The following is a 26,061-nucleotide window of genomic DNA, read 5'->3' on the forward strand; positions in this document are numbered from 1 at the left end:
AATATCCTCGAAGAACAGATCACTCGATTTAATCAGGTTGGTCGATCAAAACAAGGCTTCAAGCTGGTGAGATTCAAACTGCTCTGTTGAAAGAAATTTCGGAGAACGATGTGGTGAGTTAATGACTCTAAATTAGAACATACAGTGTAAATGTAAATGAGGGGATACATAAGAACCTGAATAGATACAGAGAACGCAAGACAGTGGGAAATAGCCCCGATATGAAGGAAATAGATATATTGCTATAAACATGCACTGCATGGAAGCAGTTCTTTTTCCGAGTCTTCTTTTCCCGTATAGCTAATTCTCTTAGGCATGGTAGTTACTAACACTGGGAGGGAGATCCTCGACCTTCGTGCCCCAATCACTCTCTTCTGAACCCAGCTCCAACTCGAGGACACCACCTTCGGCCCAGAAGTCGTGCGTAACCCAGTTCTTTGTCCATGGTTTCCCATTGAGTTTGGCGCTCTGAATGTAGATCGCCTTGTAGCTTGGGTCAAAGTTGATGTTGCGGATAGTAGCCAGCTTGCCGGTGAGAGCGTTGCGAATGCTGATTTCCTTGAAGTATGGCGGGGTGATTAGATAGACATCCTGACCTGGGACAGGCCAGAGGCCCATCATGCTCAGGGCCACATATGATCCCATGGCACCACTGTCGTCATTTCCTGCAATACCAGGGATGGTGGTGTTGAATTGAGATGGAATATAGTAATGATTATACTTGGCCGACAGGCCAGGTCTTCCGGCATAGTGAAACTGATATACCGGAAGGAATGCCTGCTCATCGCCCACATAGAGAAGTCCAGATTCGTGGAAATAGGTGAGGCGCTTTGTGAACTCCTCTGCGCCGCCAAGGGTCTGAACAAGAGAGCCCATGTCATGCGGGGCATAGCTGTGTACATTAAATTAAAGTGTTAGTTGGGGTTTTGTCACGTCCACAAAGTGCAATACACATACAAAGTATAGAGCCAAGCGCTTCCTTCGTAGGTCTCATGGCCATTTGGGTTCAGATAGCACGACGTAAAGTTTAACAGAGGGCTGCAGAAAATCGGATCTTGGTAGCCCCAGGTGCCGTTCATGTAGCGAGGTTGGAGAAAACCGGTGAAATTAGTATCAACACCCTGAATACTAGATTTTTGGTCCGCTTTGAACATGTTTATCCAGTTTCCAGAGCGCGCGATGTATTTCTCGTAATCATCATGGTGTCCCATGCGCTGTGCCATCTCCGCGATGCAGAAATCGTTATATGCATACTCTACTGTTCGCGAGATGCTGCGAGTGTGAGTTCCCACGCCGTATGGATCGTAATCATCAGTGGGGATGTATCCCAAGCTCTTCCAGCTGTGGAGGCCGCCACGGCCTTCCACGTTCCAGTTAGCCGGTTCTATCTCAGCGTCTTTCACAACGGCCTCATATGCAGTATCCCAATCGATGTCCGGGACCTTTTTCAGATACGCATCGGCCATGAGTACATCTGCATTTGAGCCTCCCTGCGTAAAACCCTTACAGAGCGACATACGGCAATCAGGTAGATAACCCTCGTTGCGATAAATATCAATAAGGCTCCGCATCATCTGAGACTGAGACTGAGGATCCACCAGGGTTAAAAAGGGGTGGATACTGCGGTAAGAGTCCCAGATACTGCAAACCCACTTGTCAGATGGAGCTGTGGAAAAGCCTGTACGGTCCTGGTACTTACCAGTAGTAACTGTCATAGTAGGGCTCCTCGCTCTCCCACAAAGGATTCTCACCCGTGTAGTCTTGGGGACTGATCATGGTGCGATACGTTCCACTCCAGAAGATAGTCTGAAAATCCTTGGAGACACCATCTGTATTCACAGAGATCACATTGAGTTTCTTTCTCCAGGCAGCTTCTGCAGCCGCCACAGTCCCCGGGAAGTCAAATTCAGGCTGTTCCCGCTCTGCATTGGCACATGCTTGGTCGACATTCATGAAACTGACTCCGACGCGAGCGAGAATTGTATTGTCCTTAGGGGCATGGAATCTGGCAAATGTACCGGCAGAGAGCGTGGCTGGAGAGTTGGTTCCATCGGCCGCCAGGGTCACCGTCTCGCGGCTGAAATTGGCTCGGTTCTTCATCCAGACGCCGGTGTCGCGAAGTTCGGCGCCCTTAAAGTCAACGCAGAAATGGAAGTCATAGCTGCCAATACCGAAGCTAGGGCTAAAAGTACCGTTGCCCGTCAATCGACCGGTAGATTTATCGACATCAGCAGTGCCATTGCTCCGAGATTTGGGCAAATCAATAAGATCAACAAGAATCACAGGACTCAGTGCATTGGCTGAACCTTCATCGAAAGTAAACCTATATAACGCCGAGCGATTGGTGGTTGTCATTTCAGCATGAACACCGTTGGCGAGGGAGATGCCAAAGTACCCCGGACGAGCCTTGACCGAGTCTTTTTTCCAGGCTGTGGCTCTATCATTGAGTTGCCATTTGCAGTTGTTGATATCATCATTTGGGCATGCAGGTTGGGCAAAGATAGGAAAGTTTCCCATCGAAGGGGACTGTCACTGTAAGTATCACGAGTCCATAGAGGGACTACAGAAAGAAGGACAAACATACGCCGCCAGTGCCTGAGTCGTGCATATGCGAGAAACCCGAAACGACAACTGTATCGAAGGCAAAACCTGCCTGGTTCTCGCCTACCGTATCAGCCACAGCTTTGGCCATACCGAAAGGCAAGGTTGCGCCGGGGAAAACATGGCCTGCAATTAAATCAGTTTGTGAACCTACAGAGGCACACTCTGGATACGTAATCATACCTCCATTTGCCGTTCCAATTAGCGGGTCCACATAGTCCAAAACATCAAAGCCGTCCGCCAGTGCTTCCTGTGAGTTGAGAGCGACAGAACCACAAAGCACCGTGGCGATAGCACCGAGTGCCTCCACACGGGGCAGTAATCGTGGGACCATGACGAGCCCGATGGAATCGTGTGCTTTGAACACACAAGTGAAGGCTGCAACCGGCTCAGAAGCTCAGATTGAACGCGTTGCACACCGGACTAGAGCTTTCTTATTTACCATGGCGGGGAAGCATTCCTCGCGAGCCGATCAGCAGGGCGACTGCCCCTTTTTGAAGGCACATATCGGCAGTTTCCCCTCCGTTGGATCCAGTTTATCTTATCTCGCGGGCTAAATGGGCACGAGTGAAACCGCAGAAGCGACGCACGTCGCATTGCGCCTCTTGTCCCGGCCTTCGAGGTGTGACCTCTACGTGGGCAGCCGTGGCCGGTGCTGCATCCTGCAACATGCGCCGGCATTTCCCCGCTTGATGGCGAGTCCACAGGCGGGTTTGGCCGCAGCGATTTGCAAGCGGTATGCCCAGTCAAAGCAAAGCGTAGAGCTTGCAGGCAGAGGGCACCTCTCCGGGTTCCTGGCCGAGTGCCGATCCCTGGTGAATTGGGCAAATGAATCTCCCAGTATCTCCGCGCTGCGGGGAATGCGCCCCAGCGAGATTGAAAGTGGAGAAAGACCAGCGACCGGTCCTCATCTCTCATGTAACCTCTCGTCGCTACGTCGGAGTCGAATTACCCGGAGAATGTGCGATGGGAGGATGGGAGGGTTGGAAGAAAACACTGGTTCAACAGTGGATGGACCTCACGGCTACCCGCATGGTTCGCCCATTTCGAGAGCAACAGACACAACCAGCACTTGAGGGGTACCTTCAAGTCCATGATATTAAGCGCGTGGGAAAATAAAATCATTATATCCTGTCCATTGAAAATATGCGGTAGTGAAGTTTATGCTTTTGCCTGCGCGGTACGGTATCTTAAATGGTGATCGAAACTAGTAGATCTATCCTGCGTGGTTTCCATACATTGTATACATCCCTGCAAGGAAATTGTGTCACCATCAAGTCAATACACTTCCCCTCGCCAATATCAAAATCTGGAGCTGTTACGCCCGGCAACTTTTCAAGCCCCGGGGTCTCGCGCTAAAATCCGGCCTCGTTCTTCTCATCCCAGGACTCCTTCAAATCAGATCCAATACGATGCTATCCCAAGTTTTCCCACTGACATCCGCAGACGGTCTGGGGATTGGCGAGAATGTCGAAGGACTTGACACCACGGGCTCTCTTGCGGGAAGGCGGGAATTCAGATATGTTCGTAATTGAACATTTTCATTTTGGACTCGGCTGAATTCTTCGCGAAGGGTTGCTGCCTTTCGACGCAATGATCGATGGGATTCGATTTCTTCTAGCATCAGCCCGAGTTGATACAGGAACTCAGGATGGCTACTGTAAGCGTCTCGAGTATGGTCCGGTTGGCTCAGAAACTCCTGGACGTGTGTATACATCTCCGAGACAGGGAAAAGGCTCTCGAGATGATCACGCTCATAGTCATCCTCCAAGAATTTGTTTGTGTGCACCGATGTGGAAAGACCACTCGGGATATCCTGTCTGGTCATCAGCGGCGAGCTGTGCATGCTGGCCGATGCGCTTCCCGCCGATGATCTCAAGCCATGGGTCGGGCTTCCGGCCGGCGTGGCATCCCGCGAAGCACTTGGGTCTGTAGATGCTGAGAATCGAGGCGGTTTCCGGTCCCACGCTTTGTCTTTACAGGACGGACAATGAAACTTGGTAGACTGTGCCTGATGGGTACCACTCGAAAGGCACTGTGTGTGATAGGATCTGCTGCAGGTTTCACACCCCAGCAGTTTCTCGGGAAGGTGACAGCCAGAGCAAACAAAATTATGTGGTCTTCCAGCATCTATTCACGATGTCAGTATCAGTCAACATACCCGTATGATCACAGAATGGATATCCCTACTAATCCACTCATGGTAAATTCGACTCAATTCGAGCTCGTTCAGGTTGATACCTCTCGAGTACGAGCGACCGGATTGTTTGATTACATCCGGATGAGCATCATCAGTTTCAATCGACATCATTACCTGCCGACCCTCTGTTTCCCAACTTCCATTGCTGGAATAGAGCTCTTGAGATGTTCGCAGCATCGTTCTAACACATCCCATCACGATCACGGAGAGTATCCAGCTAAAGCGTGTCAGGTGATCCTTCCACGGCCAGTCCCCTGCATACAATTTCTGCACCTGGTCTCGGTTGCTGGCAAGTGAAAATCAGGACAATCACGCCTCCCGAAGGACGGGGCCAGACGCCGAGGAATCAGGCAGCAAGGCATCAATAGCGCTGCCGATCAACCGCCGAGTCTTTGCCGAGGCCGCTTGATGACATAAGCATTTCTCTCATGTCATCATGCTTTCTGCTTCCCAACTTCATCAATGCCTCGGCGGGAACTGTGGTAATATCCCAAATTACCCCTTTGCATATTTAGCTGGAATGTGAAACAGCTCACACGTGGTGTGCACTGTTCCGGGTCACGGGTCAGTATGTGTTGAAACAACCAACCGCCGTGCTTGACGAACTTGAATCAGCGTAATCTCCGCACGCATTCGAAAAAGACCGCAAAACCGGCGCACAACACAAGATGCCCGGTGTGCCATCGAATAAAGCTTGCGAGAGGTGCAAGAAGAGACATCTTAAGGTCGGCAAAAATCCCCTCTGAAGATGTATGAGACATGCTTGATCTGACACCACCTAGTGTGATGAGACCCGTCCGCATTGCGAGAGGTGCTCTGCTGCCGGTGTAGAATGCCCCGGCTATGTCCAGACTCGCAAGTTTATAGACCAGGGGGCATCTGTCAGGCGCCGTTATGCGCCTTATCACGAGACGCATGCAAAATCAGGGGCAGCCGCTCATGTAGGCGAAGTGGGTCGTTTCCATGTGACCTGCATTTGTATGGAAGAACTGACAATTGGTGTAGGGTACCACAGGTTTGTCATCCCACGCACAGCCTATAATCCAATCCCAACAGCCTCGTGCAGAGCTATTTGGGGTTCAATCAGACAATGGAACAAGTGACTCGACCCTGAACTCTCGCCAAGATGAGAGCCACATTTCCGTCAAAAATGTTCAGATGGTAGAAGCTGGGCCTTTTGATGATATTGAACCAGTATCTCTACAGTCGCAATCCTCAGTTCTGAATGGACTGGCAGCCCATCCGGCCTCTGATTTGAACCTGGCTTTCGGCAGCAGAGCTCCAACGAGTCCGATAGGCAACTCGATTTCACCACTTGCTTCAATAGGTCGCACTCCGGCTCTTGAGAATGTACTCCACAAGACCTCGCTTGATCGCCCAGACACTGAAAAGATGAAGTCTTCAGAGGACATTTCACCACAGAGAAGCGAGAGAGAAGAATTCCAAAATATTGTTTCGGAGCTCATGACGGGAACAGAACATGAAATTGCTTTTCTTACTCGTCATTTTGCTGAGATAATCGGTCCTTGGCTAGACCTGTCTGATTCGGGCAAATTCTTCTCGGTCTATGTTCCGATAAGAGCCATCAATGCACCATCTCTCAAATACGCCATTGCAGCCTTGGCTGCGAAACAGCTAGGCCGCGTGAAAGGAGCCAAATTATCAACAGGGGAGGGTATGCTTACTAGCCCCGCCACGACTGAAATGTATCCCAATGCCCAGGCCGATTGGTTCCTCAAGGCAGCCAATTATTACTATATGGCCGCCTCGGATATAAGTAACTCGACCTCATATGGTTATACCACTGCGTCCAGCTCAGCGGTCTTAGAGTCGCCAATTGAGATGATTGGCCGATGGTTGAACAGAATGCTTGTCCAAGATAAAGATCAACATGTCTCCAACAAGGACATTTTTCGAAAAGCAGAAGAGATGATGGCAACAGCCGCACTATTGACATTCTACAAGCTGTTTGATTCTGATGGAGACCAGTGGCACACGTAAGTGCTCATCGCCTCCCCGAATGCTTTTTGTGCCCCTTGGACTGACGATCCCAAATAGACACCTGACTGGCATCCGCAAGGCCTTTGATGTTTTGGTAGAAGCAGATCGAGTCAACTTGTCATTTTTCTCCCATGGGATACGCACTTGCTTCTGGAATTTTGCTCGCCAGGACTACCTTGCATCATATTTCACCCGATGCCCGACGCATCTTGATCCCGAGAATCTAGATCTGTGGCGTGCGGCTGGGATATCGATCGATAACCATGCAAAATTTCACATCAACCAGAGCGGACCGATCAATATGTCACAGGAGGACCAGGCAGCCAATGGGATATGCTGGCTTGTTTCCAAGGTTGTCAACTTCCTGGCGCAATCACGGCAGTCGCAGATTGCACAATGGACGGGATCGTCGCAAAGTCGTTCCACTGGAAGCAAAGACTCACCGGGCGATGCTAGTCAGCTAAGCACCAACACTTGGCTGGATCTTTGCTTCGGATTTCAGTCTTGGTTTGAGGGTGTCCCGGAGACTTTCCGTCCCTGTGTGCGCATTGAACAACCGAAAGATCTCTCCAAGCCTTCTGAGAACAGCAAGCTGCCATTTCCCGAGGTTTTCTATAGCTTTACAACCTGTGCTGCTACCATGCAGCATTATCACTTTGGTCGAATTGCCCTACTTCTGAACCGGCCCACGGATGATGTCAGCGCCCCAAGCACCGCCTTTGATCGCTTGCAGGGCTATCGAGAGGTCACCAAGGAAGTCGAGTACCGCAGCCGGGAGTTGTGTGGCATCGCTTTGGGTCGGCCTCAGGGAGGGGTCCGTATATACATGATCCCTCTTCTTTTCGCGGTGGGCCAGTGCTTGGAGAGCGATGATGAGCATCAGATCATAGTCGATCTCCTCCGAGGAGTGGAGGCTGACCTAGGCTGGGCCGCGGAATACGCTGTTCAGAAGCTTTACGCGTCTTGGAACCGATAAACTAATACTGAGAATTGTTCCGGACGAGTTATCTGTGTCATATCATTCGTTCTGACATGCAGGTCATTCATTCCCTTGCAACGGCACAAGCTTGGAGAGTCAATCAACCGCAGTCGAATCATACTCTATACATAGAATTTGAGCACCAATGACAGCATCGACGATAGATTGTTATCAATTGCATAACAATTGCATAAGCAGCTTATATGTGTATCACCGCGACCCGGCTGAGATGAGAGATGAGCGCTGGCCGCAAGAGAGGCGGAATCTGTCCGTGGGTCAGCCCCTATTGCTTATGCGTAGCCCGTCTCCACATCGCTCCATATCGTGGGGCTATTATCATTGTATTGACATCCGTAGTCGATGACAAAGAAATAACTCACATGCTATTGCTATCTGACGACACTTTATTGTACCTTATTGTTCTTTGAAAGGACTACGTTCAACAAGATTGAGCAACACGCCTATTCAAGCGGTATCGTGGGCCACGACAACCAATAATGCCTGGAGAAAATTCAATTCGGCACCAATAGCGGTTGTTGGGCGGGGTTCGGCATATGTAGGCACAAGGGTATCCCGACTAGCGAACGGAGACGAGCTCGCTACCTTGCGATCCTCGAACTAGTGATTCGTCCAAAGGAGATTCTAGGTCAAGCCTCTTTTTGTCGTGACGACACCACTCGAAAGTTGCCCCGAATGCCTCGTGGTCCTGTCTACGAGTGCGGTGAAATGCCGCAGAGGGTTGCCGAGAGGTGGCAAAGATAAACGACCTGTCAATGCAAAAGCTCCCGTCGACCGAAGGGGAGATATGCCCGGCCACCGAAAAGTGCGGGGAGAAATCCGGGGGTCGAGTGGAGGCGGTCACTCTAGTCCCAATGCAGCAGCAGCCTACTAACATCTGAAAGAGTACCCCTGGATCGCACGCGTTGACTGGCCATGCTGCATGGGTAAATAGAATTGGCTGAACGCTGAATGCGCCACCATAAGTTGCACACGAGGAGCATACGGAGTTACTGTCTCCCTATACTTCTGTGCGGCCCCAGCGCTGTCGGCAGTTGTCCTGCTGCACATTCCCGGCCCAATTCCGCACAGGAACTTCTAGGCAAAGCTTGTCGCGTGAAATCATAAACAGACGCAGCCCCAGCAAGAGTTGTACAGGCATAAAGGGGAAGCTAGGCGAACTGATCAACCTCGCAATTCTTTCGTGCGTCAACGGATTCCGTCAAGAACGATTACGCGCCTGTCTACGCGTACTCACCCATCATGGAGATGAACTATGATGAAGGGGTGAGTATTCCTCGGCATTGCTGTCAATGGCTACAAGACTGACAACTCGTTCTATCTAGGCTCTCCGCCAGTAGCTATCCCGTTTTCCTCATACGGGATGCTTCCCGGCTAACGATGTCGTACAGAATCGAGGAAGAATTGGGGACTACCATCTATCCTGGCACAGAAATCATGGCTGATGTGGGCACGCATCATTTTGTCAAGTCTTCGGCCAAATCCAACCGAGTGCTAGTGCCTCAACCGTCGCAGGATCCTCATGACCCCTTGGTAAGCTCGAGCGACACGAACCCTCAACAGGATGCGATTTCTAACACAACAAGGAACACAGAACTGGAGCCGCTTCTGGAAGATGAGTGCGATTACCATCTCCACGGCGACTTCGTTCAGCCAAGGCATGGGGCCGCTGGCACTGGCGCCCATGTTTCCGCAACTTATGGTGGCGTTTAACTCGGATCTCGCTAGCGTGGTGCAGTTTACCGGAGTTTGTATCCTGGTTTTAGGGTTCAGCAACTTCTTCTGGTAAGGGCCGTCTTCTTTCGATGAACTCCTTGCTCTGCTCAGTGCTGATTTTCAACTGATATAGGATCCCTATCCAGACATCCTTTGGTCGACGACCCGTCCTCATTTTTTCAACTCTTATTTGCCTCGTTAGCAATATCTGGCGTGCGGTGGCGACTAGCTATGGGAGCTATATGGGGGCATGTGTGCTTAACGGGTTTGGTGCCGGTCCTGCAGAGGTATGCGAGTATTTTAGCACACCCGTCACCTAGGGTACACTATCACTGGTGCTGGCGGTATTGTTCTGAAACTAATTATTTGCTCTAGACTTCTCAACCCGAGATCATCACGGACATCATGTTTCTCCACGAGCGTGGCGCTTACAACACGTTATACTTTACAGCATATTTCGGCTCATTGATGGTAAGAATATGAACACCAATCCTCTCACTGAAAATTCGGGACGGTCCACCAACATTGTCATAGGTTGGCCCCATCATTGCAGGTCCAATGGCCGAGCACGTCGGCTGGCGCAGTTTTTTCTGGCTAAATGTCGGGATCCTGGGCCTCGTTCTACTTTTCCAGATCTTCCTCTTCCCCGAAACTAAATGGCACCGCACCCATCCCGGTGATGTACACGAGGAACCGATCACTACCCATAAAGCTGATGACTCCGAGCCTGAGAAGCCGGTTGAAATATTTCAGCAAGAGAACGTTAATGTTGAGGGAGCTCCCGAGCAGGATCGGTATCTACATCATGGCAGTCCCTCCAAGAGTCAGTTCAAGTTGTGGCAGCTGGATGGCCATAACCTCAAGACAGTCCTGATAAGTTTCTGGATTCCGTGGAAGCTCCTGGCATTCCCCATCGTTGAACTGGCTGCCTTTGTCGTGTCCTGGTCGGCCAGTGTCTTCCTAACCTTGAATCTCACACAGAGTCAAGCATTTGCGGAGCCTCCGTACAACTTCAACAGTCAAACGATTGGCTTCTTTAACTTTGCTATTCTCATCGGAGCCTTCATCGGGCTGGCGACCAACGGGCCCTTCTCTGACTGGATCTCCATGCGAGCAACTCGCAAGAACAAGGGAATTCGAGAGCCAGAAATGCGTCTGCCAGCCATGGCCATCTATGTGGTGATCATGATCATTGGAAATTTCGTGGTCGCGTTTGGGTACCAGTATAAATGGGATTGGCGGGTGAGTAATTGCGACTGTTTCCCGTATCTGTTGCCTTGCGAGAATTTAATCTGACGTTGCATGCAGGCAATTGTGATCATTGGCTATACTTGCGCTGGCATCCAGGTCGCCGCTCTGCCAGCCATCGCCAGCACTTATGCTGTCGACAGCTACAAGCCGGTTGCTGGCTCGATTTTTGTGTCCATCACCGTCAACAAGAATGTGTGGGGGTACGGTTTCAGCAAATTTATCACGCCCTGGGTCGAGCAAGAGGGATTTGTAAAGCCGATCATGCTGAACATGTGTCTGTGTACTCTGTGGTGTCTCTGTGCGACCATTTTCTACCTCTACGGAAAGAAGTTCAGGGGTATGACGGCCAAATCCTCTGTACATAAGATGTAGGCCGTCATTTTCTGGAGGCGCAGAAAATTGAGGCCAAAAATGTTTAACAAACCGTGAACTTCGTGATTGTTTTAGAACTCGCTGTAAACGAGCTCTCGTATCTGGTATCATAATGAATATTTGCAAGGCAAATCCGCTCCGAAAATGCTCAATCGTCGTCATCATCCGGATCATATAGATCAAGGTCCAGGAGACCTTTCGGTTTGGGTTTCGGCGCCGGCGCCGCTGCTGCTGGAGGTGGGCGAGTGGCACTGGCGACAGCTGAGCCGGCCTGAGCAGCGGCTTTCGCGGCCTCGTCCTGCCTCGTGTCCGTGACTGGTGCGGGCGCAGGAGGCTCCGCCGTTCCAAGTCCCTCGGCCTCCCTGATCAACCGCTCCACCTCCTTATCGGGGTCTTCACCCGCTGCCAACTCAACCTGGCCCATCAACCCCAGGCGAATGCGGTCCTCCATCGGGTAGGGCATCATGTATACTTCACGAGTAACAGTTGCCGAGTCGTCTAGCCACTGAGTGGCATTCTTCGTCACGGACGAGACCGGCTTATTTCCTTCCTCCGTGCCTTGATCGCCATTCATGCCCGACATCTCCACGTCCTTGTCAGGGATCTGTTGGCGTGTCCCTTGGCCCTTCGCCGCGGCACCGTTGGCGACGTCGGCAGCCGCTTCTTGGTTGTATTTGCTGATGCGACGCGCAAAGTCGAGCAGCAAGCGATAATCAATTTCTTTGCGTGGGAGGCGCTGGGAGGGTGCGTATTTTTCACCGAATTCCGAATCCGAGTCACTTTCTCCATCATCGCATGTTGTTCGGATTTCCTTGTCGAATCTCTCCAAGTCGCCCACAATTCCCTTGACGCGACTCTCCAATTGGTCTGCTTCGTTTCGTAGTTTCAGGATCCTCGCGTAGTTCTCTTGGTGTCGTTGCAGTGTTTCGATCGCGGAGGTCAGTGTCTCGTCGGCGTCCAGCAAGGCGGCGGCGGCGGCAGGCGCTCCTGCGGCGGCAGGGGAGTGTGTGAGGGTTGTCAGGAGCGCATTGAGCTTGGTTTCGACATCAGAAAGGGAGTTCTGCACGACGGTGTTCATTGTGAAGGCGGTCTAGGAGCTCTTTTTCTGGACCGGGAGCAGCTTGTATCGAGAGAGGACAAAGAGATCTGGTCGGGTGAGCACAGCTGTGATTGGTATTAGAGTCCTCTTGGGTGTTCCGATCAGCTGCCTCGGTGAGCTGTGGACATCGCCGGGACAATTTGAACGAGCAACTGCGAAGGGTGAAGGAATGATCTGTGCAGGTGGGGACGCAGGCGCCGATATGAACGCGACGGTGGGTAAGTGCGAGCCACAGGTCACGTGCCCTGTGTCTGGTGTCCGGCCGGTTCGAATTGAAACTCGCGAAATCGATATTATGCTATCGAAGAAGCTGCATGAAGTGAGACCCGGCCTGAGGCTGATGAGTTGTGGGCGGCGAGTGGCGTGGCTCGACGCAAATTCGCGGAAGTACTAATAGGACGCCGCTGGCGTCCCTTATCAACCTCGGCAACACTGGCACCATCGCAAGCAATATACACCTTCAAGAGCGGTCTCAACCATGGTCAGCTCGGAGCTCCCATCTGCACAAGTAGTAGAGCTCAGTCCCAATCTAGTCCTGCAGCCTCCGCTTTCTCGCTGTGGCCATGGTCCAGGACTCGTTCTGCTTCGACCTGCATCCTATGCGGGGTGCCAGCAGCAAAGCACCAGTCTGGACCCAGAGCCGCTCAAGAAATGGGCAGAAGAAAGCTTCACAGTGGCACAAATCACACTCGATACACATTCGAGCGGGAACAAGACAAGCCTACAGAGTCTAGTGCAAGAAGCCCTCGACGGGTTGATTGCTCGGCCAGAGTGCGATCCTAAGCACCAGTTTGGAGTTTTAGGTGGGATTCAAAACAGAACTCGTATATACCACCTCCCCAGGCTAATCTGTTTCTTTAGTCTACGGATCCAAGGCTGATTATGCACCGCAATTCGAGCACGCCTTGCATGGGGTTCTGACGGGCAACCCGAAGCTGGCCGCGCTGGTCTCGTTTGACTTCAGGGAGATCAGTGGCACGAAATGTCTTGTCCATGCATTAGGACAAGGTGATCAGCCACCACGGAGGGATGACCGAATTCAACATCATTATGCCGATGTCTCGTCTCCGGGCTTCGTGGTTCCCGGTCACCCGGACTTCAAGTATTCGACGGCCGGGGTCTGCCACACCCGCAGCATCGCATTTCTGAAGAAACACCTCGGCGGGCCCTATTTTGATCTTGAACAGATTTGGGACGAGCACACCTATTTTGAATTTGGCGACCGGTCGGTGGAGAAGACCATGGCCACGATGGTGCAGGAGCCCTATGTCAATCACATCCCCACAGTAAGTGTGCAGCCCATCCGACGGTCGATATGCAAGGGATAGGGATATCTCGCTGAACCATACATTTGCGCATGACAGATGACGGGTGGTCTGGGTCGAGCTCGGTTGAGCCACTTTTACCTTCACCACTTCATTTTTAATAATCCCGACGACACGGGACTCGAGTTGATCAGCCGTACGGTTGGGACGGACCGCGTTGTGGACGAGTTCATCTTCAGTTTTACCCACGTGAAGCAAGTTGACTGGCTGTAAGTGACTTCTTGTCTTTCTTTTCTGGTGTTGCCAAACGTGTGATGACTTGGAATCTCACACTGGTCTCATCCTTAGGATTCCGGGCATTCCGCCGACCGGCAAGCATCTGCGTATTCCCTTCACCTCCGTGGTCAACATCCGAGGCGACCGGCTGTACCACGAACACATCGCCTGGGATCAGGCAACCGTCCTCGTGCAATTAGGCCTGATGCCTGAATATCTTCCTTTCCCTTATACGCTCGCTGACGGTAGGCTTCCGGCGCCGGGGAAACGATTCGAGTACCGTGTGCCCGCCGCGGGTGCTGAGGCTGCCTCGAAATTGCAGAATGGCAATGACGTGCCTTCAAATGGGATGTTTGAGTACACGATCCGAGAGGTCGACGATCAGTGACAATCGAAGAGGGAAAAAGTGGAGCATTTCCCTCGGCCCCAGATCGACCCTCATCCTGTTTGGCGGACTTTGTATATCTCCATCTGCATCTCCGTAGGCAGCGACGCATAGGATAGCTTAGAGCTGCATTTATGCATTACTTTTCGTCATTTGGTCTTGCTCATAAAGCGCTAGTTTCCACTAATCCTTTCTAGTTCTTCCTTCCTCTTATGGACCTCGCCATGGGATAATTGCTTGTTTTTCAGCTGGGCCTCGGGCTGAGGGGTGTCTTCTGGTTTACATTAGCCGACCCCCTGGAACCTGAACACTACGAATACCTACCTTAAGGCTTGTGGGTTGACAAAGGTAGATGCGCGACACTTATCCGCTCAAATACTGGGAAATACTGACGTCAAATTCCATTCGTGCGCAGCCAAATTCGGGATGGTTCGTGGGTGTCTTCCCGACTATCACGTAGGTCATCGTTGACAATTTCCTGCGAAAATGAAATCAATTGCATCAGTCGTTGAAAGGGAAACGATGGTTTTTTTTTTTTTTTTCTTTCTTACTTCGCGCGGGCTGCCGGATCGATCACATGACGTCATTGACGGCGGGCTCGCCCACGGTCAGCGCTCCGCTGGCGATGTATGCATGCTTCACATCGCCTGCTGATTGACCGCTTGTTTCTCCCCTGGCACGCCTGAGTCTCGCTGGCCCCTATACATGCCCGCTTAATTCCGTCTGGACTCCACTGGTTGCGCGGATGCCTGGGATTAGCTTTCGCTGGATCACTCGGACGGCCCGGCTGCAACTCCACGGGACATCAGGCCTATGTCCCCTCTTCCTTGGGCTTAAATAGCAAGCAGTGCGGGCGCGCACGCTCGCGCCCGCGCTTGCATTCCCGCTTGTCTAGCACTGTTGCACCGTGTGAAGAATGGCTGTGGTTTTGTTGTTAGCCCTGATATCCGTCTGTTGGGCGGCGTTGCCGGTGGTTGATTTGGGCTATGAGCTCCACCAAGCAAATGCATTGAACGTGAGTGAGAGCTGCGGTCATCGAGTTATGGGCACGCGCACTGGCTAACCCTCTGCACAGAGCTCCCATGGGCTGTATAACTTCAGCAACATCCGCTTTGCGGCACCACCAGTAGGGGACCTCCGTTTTCGAGCCCCCGTCTTGCCGAAGACCAACAGGTCGCACATCCAAGATGGCTCGGTTGGCCGAGTGTGCCCTCAGGCGCTGCCAATCTGGCAGGAAGATATTGAGCCTGGATTCCTTTTGAGTCTGTTGACCGGAACGAAATTCAACATGTCGTTGGATCTCTCTTCGTACCCGTATATTCCTCACCCGGTGGATCCCCGGACCTCCGAGGACTGTTTGTTCTTAGATGTGATTACCCCGAAGGAGACATTCCATCGTGCGCAGTCCAAGAAGAATGGATTCACCCCCAAAAAGAATCTGGTCCCGGTGCTGGTGTGGATCTATGGCGGAGGGTTTACCGATGGCGACAAAACCCGGTACAATCCGATCGGACTGATCAAGCGGAGCATGCAACGGAAAGAGGAGATCGTCTATGTCGCACTCAATTACAGAGTAAGACTCAATCACTATCTTCTTGTGTTTTCTTCTGGTCTGTTTCTCTAACATTAACCAGCTGGGTGCATTTGGCTGGCTAGGTGGTAGCGGCCTAACAGCCAATGGCACAGCCAATGCCGCGCTCCACGATCAGCGACTCGCTCTCGACTGGGTGTATAAGAACATCCACCTGTTTGGCGGCGACCCCTCCCGAGTCACAGTCATGGGCGAGTCGGCCGGTGGCGGCTCCATCTTGCATCAAATCACCGCGTACGGTGGCAAGAAAGGACCGGCTCCCTTCCAACAAGCGATCCTGCAGAGTCCCGCCTGGCTTCCCATCGTCTCGGATGCACAGCAAGAGCAAACCCTGCAGCAGTTCCTCCAGGCCCTCAATGTCAGCTCCATCGAGGAAGCGCGTCGCCTGCCGTCAGACACTTTGATCAAGGGAAATGCGCTTCAGATCGCCACACAATCCTTCTATGGCAGCTTCGTCTTCGGGCCTGTGGTGGATGGGACGTTCGTGCCGGCCATGCCGGGACAGCTACTGCTGTCGGGCGACTTCGATCAAGACCTCAATATCATGGTCGGCCACAATGCCGATGAGGGCCTCGCATTCACGAGCCCTAATGCGACTCAGAGTAGCTATCTTGCGACGATGCTGAAGCAGATGTTCCCATCCATCCAGCCCAATGTCACTCGATACATCACCGAGGTCCTTTACCCGGCCAAATATGACGGGAAATGGGGATACACCAACCCGCTCGCCCGCGCCGCGCTGACGCTCTCGGATGCAACCATCCAGTGCAATACGGACTACCTAAACCGGGCCTACCAGAACCAGACCTACGCCTACCAATTCAGCATTCCCCCCGCTCTGCATGGCCAGGACGTCCTGTACACCTTCTTCGACAACAGCACCAGCACAGTGTCTTCGAACCTGGGAGTGACGGTCACCAACGCGACGATCGCCTATGCGATGCAGGATTGGTTCATTAGTTTCGCGCACGGCGGACGCCCCCAATCCTCGCTCGCCACGACCTTCGCCCAGTATGGAACCCGAGGCCAGCTGATGAACATTGGGAACAACACCATCACGCCGATGCGGGACCTGACCAACAACCCGCGGTGTCGGTTCTGGCAGACGGTACCTTATAAATAATGATTATTTGATGTTATGTGTTATGCGATATATGCAATTGGAGCCGTGTACATAAACAAGTTGAGGGGCCGAATCGAATCAGACGCGATGCTGGTAAGGCCGTGAGGGCCAGGGTCGCCCTCTCCGAACCACACAACCTGAAGTAATTCCAACTGGCAAGGTACCCTACCCTAAGATACAGTGCTCGCAGTTAGTGCTGTCTCCTCCACTAGTGTCTGGTATGTGCTTGGGGCAAAAATGGCGTTCGCGGATCTGCAGGATCGTGCCCAACCGTGCGATCGCCAATCGTAGGGGCGGCGATTCTCAGCCTCCCCTGCGGTAATTACCCCTACCTCTTTCTAATTCTTCTTCACCCAGATAGGGCCGCCTAGCGGGGTGGTCGACAGGAAATATACGACGCCAAAATTTGCACGATCGGACGAGCCTATTCTCGGCTAGAAGCTCCCCCTCGGAGTGTCTCAGCTGCACGGCTGCAGCTGCAGGGCTCGGTGTGCAGTTGGACGGGCTGCGCCTCTCTGATTCTTGGCGTGGGGATTTTTGTTTTACTTTTTTTTCGCACTCTCGAAACCCTCGAGTATCTTTCTCGCAATTGCGCTCCCTGCGAAAAGCCTCAGGGTGGCCCCCGGGTGGCTATGTGAAGGTCCCATCGTGTTTCGTCTGCCGAACGGGGCGGTATCTGTTGTACCAGGTGTATCAGGTGTTTGCTGTATGTTCCATTCGGCCCGGATGGCTAGCGTGGGCTCCACATGGCGATAGCGTGCGAGAATGCAAAAAAAAGTGTTAGCCCGGCTAGAGGTATGCAAAGGTAGACCCTGAGCCACGCGATCGGGACGACTCCGGAACTTGCAAATGGCAGGAGCCCAATTTGCAGGACGGCACCTACGCCTTTTGGAAACCGTTGGTAAGACATCGTGGGTACGGTGCAGAACAGCGGCCTCCACCTGCGCAGCACCATGTCGATCGCGGGGGCATTTGTGAAGGTTCACGGATGACCAGACCGAATGCGGCAGCAAGGCAACGGCCTGTCTGGTTGCTAGAGACGATCATTCGATCGATCTGATTGATTGGTGATTGGATGGGTCGGAGGATGGAGAACAAGGGACACGTTAGAGTTCAGGCGGGAGTCGCCCCGGAATACGCACCGAAAGTCAGACTATTGCTGCTAGTCTTGCATTGTACATATGGTGTGAGGATGTTGCCATCCCTTCCAGTTGTGTCTCCGAGAGTTGGCCCTAGGGTATTCTAGCACCTGCTACACTAGTATAAGGTACTATACTACTTCTATGCTAAGAGTATGCTAAGTGTTTGGGGCGAGGTTGCGTCTTCCAAAAATACCTGCCGCTAAGCTTTGGAGGGGCTCGATTGGACCCTGCGCCCACCAGCCAATCACGGGCCGGCCATCGTCGGGTCGAAAGCCCCCAGGACGAATCTTACAGTACAGTATTACTAGTAGAACTCTACTAATAGTAATACTGTGGTAGAGAAGAGGTATCACGTACTGGGGGCCATCCAAACCGTGTCTCGCCGGAGTTTGGTGACAGGCATCCACATTCCGCCCTAAACTCACCACCTGCAACTATAAGGATGCTGCCCAGCCCAACGTCGCGTCGATTTTCACTTCTGCCATTGAATGCCCGGGCTCGTGCCGTGTTGAGGTTCATTTCAGCCTCGTTGGTGTTTGGGCTTGACTTGCCGCGCTACCCCCGCTTTCCACCCATCAGGACGTTCATCGCCTCACCTCCCCTCCTTCTGACCTCACTTCTCTTCGCTCTCTTACCTATTCTCTTTTTTCCACCTTCTCCCTGTCTCTCCGACATCATGAAACTTCATTGGCCCGCCATCTGCATCGCTGGTGCGATCGCATCGGCCATTCCCTCGGCCGCTTCCCACGAACTGCATCTGCCCTATCTGCCCACTCTCGATCCGGAAGACCCCGTCGACACCTATCTGGTGAGTACAATGCGACCCGACCAGTCGAAAAGTCACAACTAACCACAGCTATTAGTCAATCAAATGGGCCATTCAGAACGGTTCTCTCTATGCCAACGAAGACCAGGTCTTCCCACCTGCCATGTCGATGCAGTTGCATGCGCCGCTGTATGAAGGCCATCGCAAGACCCGTATCGAGCAAGAGGACATCCAGCTGTCCTATGCCATCGATGCCCGCCCGCTGTCATCCGAGGAAAATGGCTCCAGGAGTGACATCCTGCGCGTCCACGTCGAGTTGCTCGACAAGACCGGCCGCCCCGTGACCCCCAACGCCGTCGTCCTCGATCTGCTCGACCATCCCGATGGTACCTACCGCATTACCCGCATCCGCAGGGGCACTTGCCGTGGGCACCGTGGGGATCGCCACCCCCAGCCCCGGCCGTGGCAGATGAAGTTCTGGAAGACGCAGGTCAACGCGCTGCTGAGCCACGAGGAGAAGCCGGCCTCATTCTCTTCACCCAAACCTCTCAATGCAAAGCCCGCTCAGCCCCAGAAGGCGGCAACCGCCGTCTCCGACACCGAGTCCACCTCTCACGTGGGATACATTTTCTCTCCTTACTGGTTCCCCTCGACCTACGTGTCCGATTCCCACCGCAGCCAACACGGCCACCGCCGTCCGCACAGCCACGACCAAAGCGACTCTTTTTGCGCCTCGTCCGTCCTGTCATCCTGCCCGCCTTGCTCGGAGCCGGCGCGGGCCTGGTAGCCTGTGTGGTGGGCTTCTGCGTCGGTCATCTCGTTATATCGCTTTCCGTTCGTCTAGGTCTCTGCAAGAGGCGCGAGCGTCGCCGCCATCACTCTCGCCCCGCGTGCATTGAAGAGGGCACTCTTTCCGAAAAGTCCCAGCTCATGGTCCCGCAGATCCATATCTCACCGTCGACCGACATATGAGCAATTTTTTTTGACATTTTTGGCGTGGCGCAAGGACGGCTTATCTGCACTGTTTTCTCCCTTTTCTTTTACCTCTGGATATCCTACGACGTCGGCATGACGAGCATCGCATTGCATCATTCATTTCCTTGTTTCTCTGTATCTATAGACTACGTGACTACTTGAAAATAAAATGTGAGCCACGTTTGTGAATGACTCAATATTATTCCCCACAGTATACTGTAGTTTTCGGCAGACATAATAAGATAAGGTATTATAGTAGTATTTTCCTCCAGGTAGGGTTGAGAGGATCTGTCTGCAGCACTAGTTCGTGAACTAACTCAGTGTCTCATGGGGCATCTGCTCATATAACATAGTTGTAGACTCTGATCTCAACAAGGCCGGCTGGCCCAATGGCAAGGCGCTTGACTACGAATCAAGAGATTGCAGGTTCGACCCCTGCGTCGGTCAATTTTTTTGGCTCTACTTTTTCCAGTGGACTCCAAATGCAGAAAATTTTGCTCGGGACCGGCCACTCCGTGATCCACCGCGGGTCCCACCCAAATGCTCTCGCCGAACCAGCTTGAGAGGTTTCACTCATGTTAATAAGCCTTGACTAGCAGCGCAATCATAGATGGGTGGACTATGCTTCTTTTAGTTTTCTATGGCCGATTGTGAGAATAGGCTGGTATACAATGGCCCATCAGGTAGTGGACAACGCACATATCCCTACTAGTACATGGTAATATTGCACCATGTTTCTATTGCGATCCGGATGGTCGGGGCAACGGTCGCAAATAGATTGCAATATTGCAATAAGGTTTTTCCAGGCAGCCATCAACCCGGCCGGCCGGATCGCCAAACAGTCGTCCGCCTGGCCCTACGGAGATGCCAGTGGCTTGGCTGACCAATAGATCATTCCGAGAAGAAACAGGAATCAGCCAGCAGCTCACCCACAAGGGATTACGCATGATGAGAATGGTCCATGGTCGTTGAACCCATCCTCAAATAGCAGTCCTCCGTATGTGATTGCAATAATGTCTCACTTAGACAATGTGCTTCATTTGACGGGCTCGGAACAACCTTGGAGCGTTCTGAGCAACAGCTGATACTGTCGCCTGGGAGCAATGTACCTTAGATCGTGTTCCGACTCTGTGGTTCTGTAATTTGCTCTCAGTTGTCAGAACCGCAAGTACAAGCAAATTCAAGCTTTGTTTAAGGCTGCCAATAGGTGGGACGAATTCTGTTGCCTGCTGAGTGTATCCCCAGTCCTTCAGCCTTGGAGGGCTCGGCTCCCGCGGGCACCGTCCACTGTCGCGCTGGAACGGGGGATTTGGGTGCTTCCTTCACTCTTATTGCGGCAGTAGGCAGCTGCCATCGATCAATTGGGCCTTTCATTCTGTAGAAAGACTATCAATCCGCATTTTGAAATTTGCACTTGTTCACATTGCTAGCCGATGCTTTTTGTCCCCACATAGTGTTATTATACTCGCTGTTACAGTTTTATATATCTGAGTGATCACAATCACATACACCAGCGGTATGGTGCCACACCTAAAAACTCTGTAGTCGCACCTATCGCACAACCTGGTGCTATATGTAAAAAATAAAAAAGAATCAAGTTTCAATCACCAAAGTAGAAAGTAGACAATGCATTCAAATAGTGGATTAAGTCTGCCAACTGCCAACATATCATCAAGAATATAGTCCCACCGTTTCATCTTAGTGCAGGTGACAGAGACACTGCACCAACTCCCACCTAGTCAGCCTACCTAGGTAGAGCCACTGCTCCACGAGCCGCCCGACAAAGATAGACCCCTCGCTGATGCTCGCCAAGCAACGTTTGTCGAGTGGATTCATCAAAGGGTGCAATACGGTATGGTGTATCGGTAATTACCAGTATGGATCGCTTTTCCTCCAAGGTCAAGTGGTCTGTATTTCCCATACCCCTTCCTGGGCCCATTGTTCAGTCTTCAGTGAGACACCCCCTTTCCAAGGTTATCCCCCTGCGAGAGCTGCCCCATATCACAAAATTTGGTTCAAAGCCCTTTCCGGTCTGATCTGCCTCTTCCAGTTCCTCCTCACTTGGCAAAAGTATTGTTGATGTCCAGTCGTGAAGTTGGGGAGGCAGCAGAAGCGGGTTGCTTCAGGCTGAGCTGCATGCGCTCATATTGCTCGATCCAGTCCGGTTAAAATTCAGGCATCGGTGGAGGAGGCGCGGGGACGAAATTTGTTGAATCTCTTGATGGAATTTGGTACCATTCTGGCCATCTGGATCGACTGGGAAAATCAGGTTCAACCACCCATGCCACTTGTCAGGCAATCGTCGGAATCCCCTGTACTTACAAAGCATACTTTTGGATATTTTCCTGTGCACATAGGATCGCCTCTCTTGGGGCTATCTCTTGATTTGAGAGAGGATCCATCGAGTTCAAATGAAGGGAATTGAAGCTGCCAATTTTTCCTTCAATAATCCACTGCGAACAGAACCCGAACAACCTTGGATAGAAGCCAGCTGATGCCCAATCGAGAAGGCAGAGTGACCCATCCTCCTGCCATAGGATATTTTGAGGCACAATGTCTAAATGGCAAAAAAGAGCTCGCAGTTCCTAAAAGTCAATTCAGATTGTGCGCAAAGAGCCAGCTACTGAACCACTTTTTCCATCGTATCAAGACAGTCAAACTTCAAATCTTCAGTCTCTGGGAACAGAGGACCCCGACAATAACCTCCACAGAGAGACCCTGGATGTTAGTAAGTCGCAATGTTGCGAAATGGTCAAGCATGCCCGCAATTTCCTTAATGGCCGCGATGTCCTCTAATGGGTCAATGACCTTTCCTTCGATAAACCCCATCACAATATCACTCGTCAAAAAAGAAGTCATACACACGGGGTATACGAGCTATGTGCGTATCCACGAGTTCGTAGGCTATCTTTCGATTTTCGGCTTCTTTCGTCACGTCGAGGCAATATTTAACCACTTGATGATCCTATATTCCAATGACGCGCTTCCCGTATTGCCTGACAATTTTGTCTGGCAACGGATTCGCGGAAGAAGCAATCATGGAGACTTGGAGGGCTTTGGGGAGCATGATGTTCTTCTGCGATGAGGCAGAGAAAGGAAAGAGCACTGGCAGCCTTCAGGTCCAACTCGAAAGATCTAAGAGAATGCGCAAACAGGGAATCCAAACAGCCAGAAAGGGGGGGAATATAACACCTCATGCTGAGCGGTGTGGAGAGGAGCCTATGGGCGACTCTGCGTTCTCTCGTCTTAGTCGGCTTTTGTATCAATTAACGTTACTAATTTTAGTTGACTTGCGCCTCCCAATACGGCTGCCTCGCAAACCGTCAAGTTAATTTGACGTGACATTAATGGGAAGTGAGATCCCCCAGGGCTGGGGATTTGAAACAACACCTTGCTATTCCCAGGGCCTGCCCGTGGCGCCTACATCGCAAACTCTAGCCATTAACCTACAATCAAAGTAAAGGCTTTAGCCCAGAAATTTTACCCATCGAGTCGTTGATGGTTGCAGGGTTTGTAGTATTCACGCTAGTGGTCCATCATGTCGAAGCAGCGCTTAGATCGGGATTTAATTGAACAGTTCTGGTCCATCGGACTGCCCAGGTCAATTCTCTTGCTCCCTATAAAGTCAGACGAGAAAACTACAGTCCCCAAGCTATTGGTCAAATTGCTTCCCCAAGGTTTCGTCGTAATCAGTATCTGCCTTTCTCACAATGTCCGCCACATTGTCCCCACAAGCGGTTCAAGCGGACTCTATGCCAGTCACCCACGTTCGCATAGTGGTACACGCACGTGGTCCAGCCGGCCTAACACGAGCGACAATTACTGGACAAACTACGATCCATGTTGATGGCAGGACCTCAACTCCTATCAACATGAGGACCGAGTTTGAAGATCCAACAGGTATCCTTGAGTGGACTAAGCTCGGTTATACTCAAACCACATCTGCTGTCAGATTTTGGGACTTCCATGTGACAGCAGGAATCACTGCGTGGGTCGTCGCACGACTCTTCTATAGACTTGGTCATGATAGATATGAGATCTCTGGAGGAGGTTCGGGCTGCCGGTGGTGGGTGTAACTTTTCCGAAAAAGCTCTTTCATTATGTGTGACCTTGGCTGAATTGGTAAATCTGCTACACTATCGTGTAGGACCTGGCGCGGAAAAACTATGCCAACCAGAGTGTTCCGAATACAATCTGGGCCAATTTTTTGGTTTCTGTATCACCGGACTAAGGAGCCAAGGCCATGATAGCAAACCCCACGATTGAAGTGAGCATCATGGCGTATAGCCAATGTGGCTGTGATGATGGCCTGAACTCGGTGCTTTAGAGCATCTGGTGACGGCGTTTGCACTGAGGGGATGGAGAAAAATGAATGTTTGCGCCTATATTCCATCCATGGATGGCATATATATGATCTATGTCTATAACCGCAGTCAACAATGCGTGGTTGCAGAAGCCACATAGCTTATTTCAAGATCAATTCGTAATACCCCGTCTCATCCCAACTGTTCAGTCTTCAGTGAAACACCCCCTTTATCCCCCCTGGCCGAGAGCCGCCCCATATCACAAACTTTGGTTCAAAGCCCTTTCCGGCCTTATCTGCCTCTTCCAGCTCCTCCTCACTTGGTAAAAGCACTACATTTTCAGGGTATAGCTTGCCCAGGATTGCCAGGGCGACGAGCGGATCCTGCGTCGGTATGACATGAACACCTCCTTCCTTTGTGGTTAAGAGACTAGTGCCCGCTGCTTCGAGAATGTCGACGGGGTCGTGGATGACTGCAGAATGGAAGGAGCGAGCACGGTTTGTATGGATAGAGCCATTGGCCGTGGGATATTCGATCGTGTACGAGTATCGATGACCGCGAGCGATCTGGCCGAGATCAACTGAAACACATTTGCCATTGCTCAGCGCGAGGCACATTTCCAAAATTCGGTTCTCGCCGGACTTCAAATGGCCGGCCATTGCAACTGTTGCTTCTTTTCTTGCGGTGACGCCCTGGACGGGCAATCTCGCCAGATCTGAGAGGGCTCTATTGATGCCCGTCGGTAACTCTGTGCGACGTGCCGCATAATAATCTTCGAATCGATAGTCGAACACGATATCCGTCTTGGTGTGATCAATTCGGACCGGAACATATTGCAGCAGATGCAAAGGAGTCGGCCCCCCTGATAGAAAAGCGGGTAGGACAGTGCCATGTGCATACTGAAAGCCGTATCCAACACTCTCCGAATGAAGAAGCCCCGGCGCAAGGAACGCCTTGGCAAATGTAACGACGTTCCGCTGCGTTGTATGTCTGGTCAACAAGTCAGCTAGGAATTGGCTCCGTGCCGACTCCAAATGACGGATGCCTCTTGCTTTGCGGCCGACGGGGATAAGGACATCCTGATAGTTCTGAAAAGGCAAAAGTGCATCGCGCAACAGGACCATCTGGTGCATGTATTCGTTGAAAAGTTGCATCAGGTGAGGTTGGCTGCGGTCACCAAACATGAGATCCACGTTGGAGGGAGTGAGCAGATGGCCTTCACAGGGGCTGCGGAGGTACATGTCCGGGTCGAAGGACTGGGTGCTAGACTCCCGGGCCCATTCAACCAGGGCCTCGCCGATCCGGGCAGCCTGATTGTTCATCTCCCGTCGAGAGACATCGAGAGGTTCGGACAGCCGGAGTGTAGCCTCGCGGGTGTTTGTCGCCAGGTTCGCGGCGAGGTTATCCAGCAAACAAGTGCGAGCTGGTTTGCCTGCAAGCGATTTATCGCCGAGGTGGAAGACGACAGTGTTGAGTAAAGGTGCGAAGTGATCAACTAGTTTTTTTGGGGTGTAGATACCGGCGCGTAGTCCCCATGCCTCCCTTAAGGGTTGAATATCGCGAGAACCGTTGTCGGCAGTAGGCTTCTTGTGGTGTGTGACTCTGAGAGTCACAAAATCCGACAGGCGATAGATGTTGGAGGCGGTCATTGCGGCGACTCCAGCGATCATAATCAGGAATGTCAATAGGATTAGAATCCGAAACTTTAATCTCATGTCGATGCAGTCAGCCGGTGGGTAGGGCCGTCCAATTTATATCGAATGGAAAAAAAGTGCCTTAATTCGGTTGCGGAGTTGGTTGGTTGGTCTCGTCACATCTCCGCCGCCGTTACGGAGTTGCGTGGTCGCGACCACCAAACTCCGCAATTGTTCATGGAGGGAGAATCGACAGAAGCTGACCAAGCCCATCGGAGTTCCGCCGTCAACTTGGGCATTGCGTTGGTATTGCACCATGCTGACGTTTCTTTTCTTTTCTTTTCGTTTCCCAATTCAGATGAA

At 51.9% G+C, this 26,061-nt stretch overlaps 9 protein-coding genes across 9 annotated transcripts; 5 read left to right on the forward strand and 4 right to left on the reverse strand.

Annotated features, from left to right (window-relative positions):
* Positions 1-309: 309 nt before the first annotated feature.
* On the reverse strand, positions 310-2,935 carry N7532_012079 (glycoside hydrolase family 92 protein; the record flags this gene model as incomplete). Its single annotated transcript, XM_056624570.1, has 5 exons — positions 310-892; positions 958-1,641; positions 1,700-2,526; positions 2,585-2,727; positions 2,785-2,935. The coding sequence occupies 5 exons, from the start codon at positions 2,933-2,935 to the stop codon at positions 310-312; spliced, it is 2,388 nt and encodes a 795-aa protein (XP_056469558.1).
* A 1,059-nt stretch (positions 2,936-3,994) lies between these two features.
* N7532_012080 (PHD finger protein) lies at positions 3,995-4,447 on the reverse strand (the record flags this gene model as incomplete). The annotated part of the gene is made up of 1 exon (XM_056624571.1): positions 3,995-4,447. The coding sequence occupies one exon, from the start codon at positions 4,445-4,447 to the stop codon at positions 3,995-3,997; it is 453 nt and encodes a 150-aa protein (XP_056469559.1).
* A 1,022-nt stretch (positions 4,448-5,469) lies between these two features.
* Positions 5,470-7,778, forward strand: N7532_012081 (Zn(II)2Cys6 transcription factor domain-containing protein; the record flags this gene model as incomplete). The annotated part of the gene is made up of 4 exons (XM_056624572.1): positions 5,470-5,526; positions 5,584-5,751; positions 5,807-6,798; positions 6,860-7,778. The coding sequence occupies 4 exons, from the start codon at positions 5,470-5,472 to the stop codon at positions 7,776-7,778; spliced, it is 2,136 nt and encodes a 711-aa protein (XP_056469560.1).
* Positions 7,779-9,179: 1,401 nt separating this feature from the next.
* On the forward strand, positions 9,180-11,138 carry N7532_012082 (putative MFS transporter; the record flags this gene model as incomplete). Its single annotated transcript, XM_056624573.1, has 6 exons — positions 9,180-9,332; positions 9,394-9,584; positions 9,649-9,802; positions 9,891-9,986; positions 10,050-10,757; positions 10,824-11,138. The coding sequence occupies 6 exons, from the start codon at positions 9,180-9,182 to the stop codon at positions 11,136-11,138; spliced, it is 1,617 nt and encodes a 538-aa protein (XP_056469561.1).
* Positions 11,139-11,286: 148 nt separating this feature from the next.
* N7532_012083 (uncharacterized protein) lies at positions 11,287-12,216 on the reverse strand (the record flags this gene model as incomplete). The annotated part of the gene is made up of 1 exon (XM_056624574.1): positions 11,287-12,216. One exon carries the CDS (start codon positions 12,214-12,216, stop codon positions 11,287-11,289), a length of 930 nt encoding a protein of 309 aa, XP_056469562.1.
* Positions 12,217-12,715: 499 nt separating this feature from the next.
* On the forward strand, positions 12,716-14,166 carry N7532_012084 (uncharacterized protein; the record flags this gene model as incomplete). Its single annotated transcript, XM_056624575.1, has 4 exons — positions 12,716-13,040; positions 13,099-13,523; positions 13,602-13,771; positions 13,851-14,166. The coding sequence occupies 4 exons, from the start codon at positions 12,716-12,718 to the stop codon at positions 14,164-14,166; spliced, it is 1,236 nt and encodes a 411-aa protein (XP_056469563.1).
* A 913-nt stretch (positions 14,167-15,079) lies between these two features.
* On the forward strand, positions 15,080-16,877 carry N7532_012085 (uncharacterized protein; the record flags this gene model as incomplete). The annotated part of the gene is made up of 3 exons (XM_056624576.1): positions 15,080-15,178; positions 15,239-15,736; positions 15,798-16,877. 3 exons carry the CDS (start codon positions 15,080-15,082, stop codon positions 16,875-16,877), a joined length of 1,677 nt encoding a protein of 558 aa, XP_056469564.1.
* A 1,818-nt stretch (positions 16,878-18,695) lies between these two features.
* On the forward strand, positions 18,696-19,757 carry N7532_012086 (uncharacterized protein; the record flags this gene model as incomplete). The annotated part of the gene is made up of 3 exons (XM_056624577.1): positions 18,696-18,827; positions 18,883-19,443; positions 19,464-19,757. 3 exons carry the CDS (start codon positions 18,696-18,698, stop codon positions 19,755-19,757), a joined length of 987 nt encoding a protein of 328 aa, XP_056469565.1.
* A 4,519-nt stretch (positions 19,758-24,276) lies between these two features.
* N7532_012087 (uncharacterized protein) lies at positions 24,277-25,713 on the reverse strand (the record flags this gene model as incomplete). The annotated part of the gene is made up of 1 exon (XM_056624578.1): positions 24,277-25,713. One exon carries the CDS (start codon positions 25,711-25,713, stop codon positions 24,277-24,279), a length of 1,437 nt encoding a protein of 478 aa, XP_056469566.1.
* Between the last annotated feature and the right edge of the window lie 348 nt (positions 25,714-26,061).

This window comes from Penicillium argentinense (genome assembly GCF_028826775.1).
Source record: "Penicillium argentinense strain IBT 30761 chromosome Unknown utg000011l_segment0_segment0, whole genome shotgun sequence".
NCBI classification, from domain to species: domain Eukaryota; kingdom Fungi; phylum Ascomycota; class Eurotiomycetes; order Eurotiales; family Aspergillaceae; genus Penicillium; species Penicillium argentinense.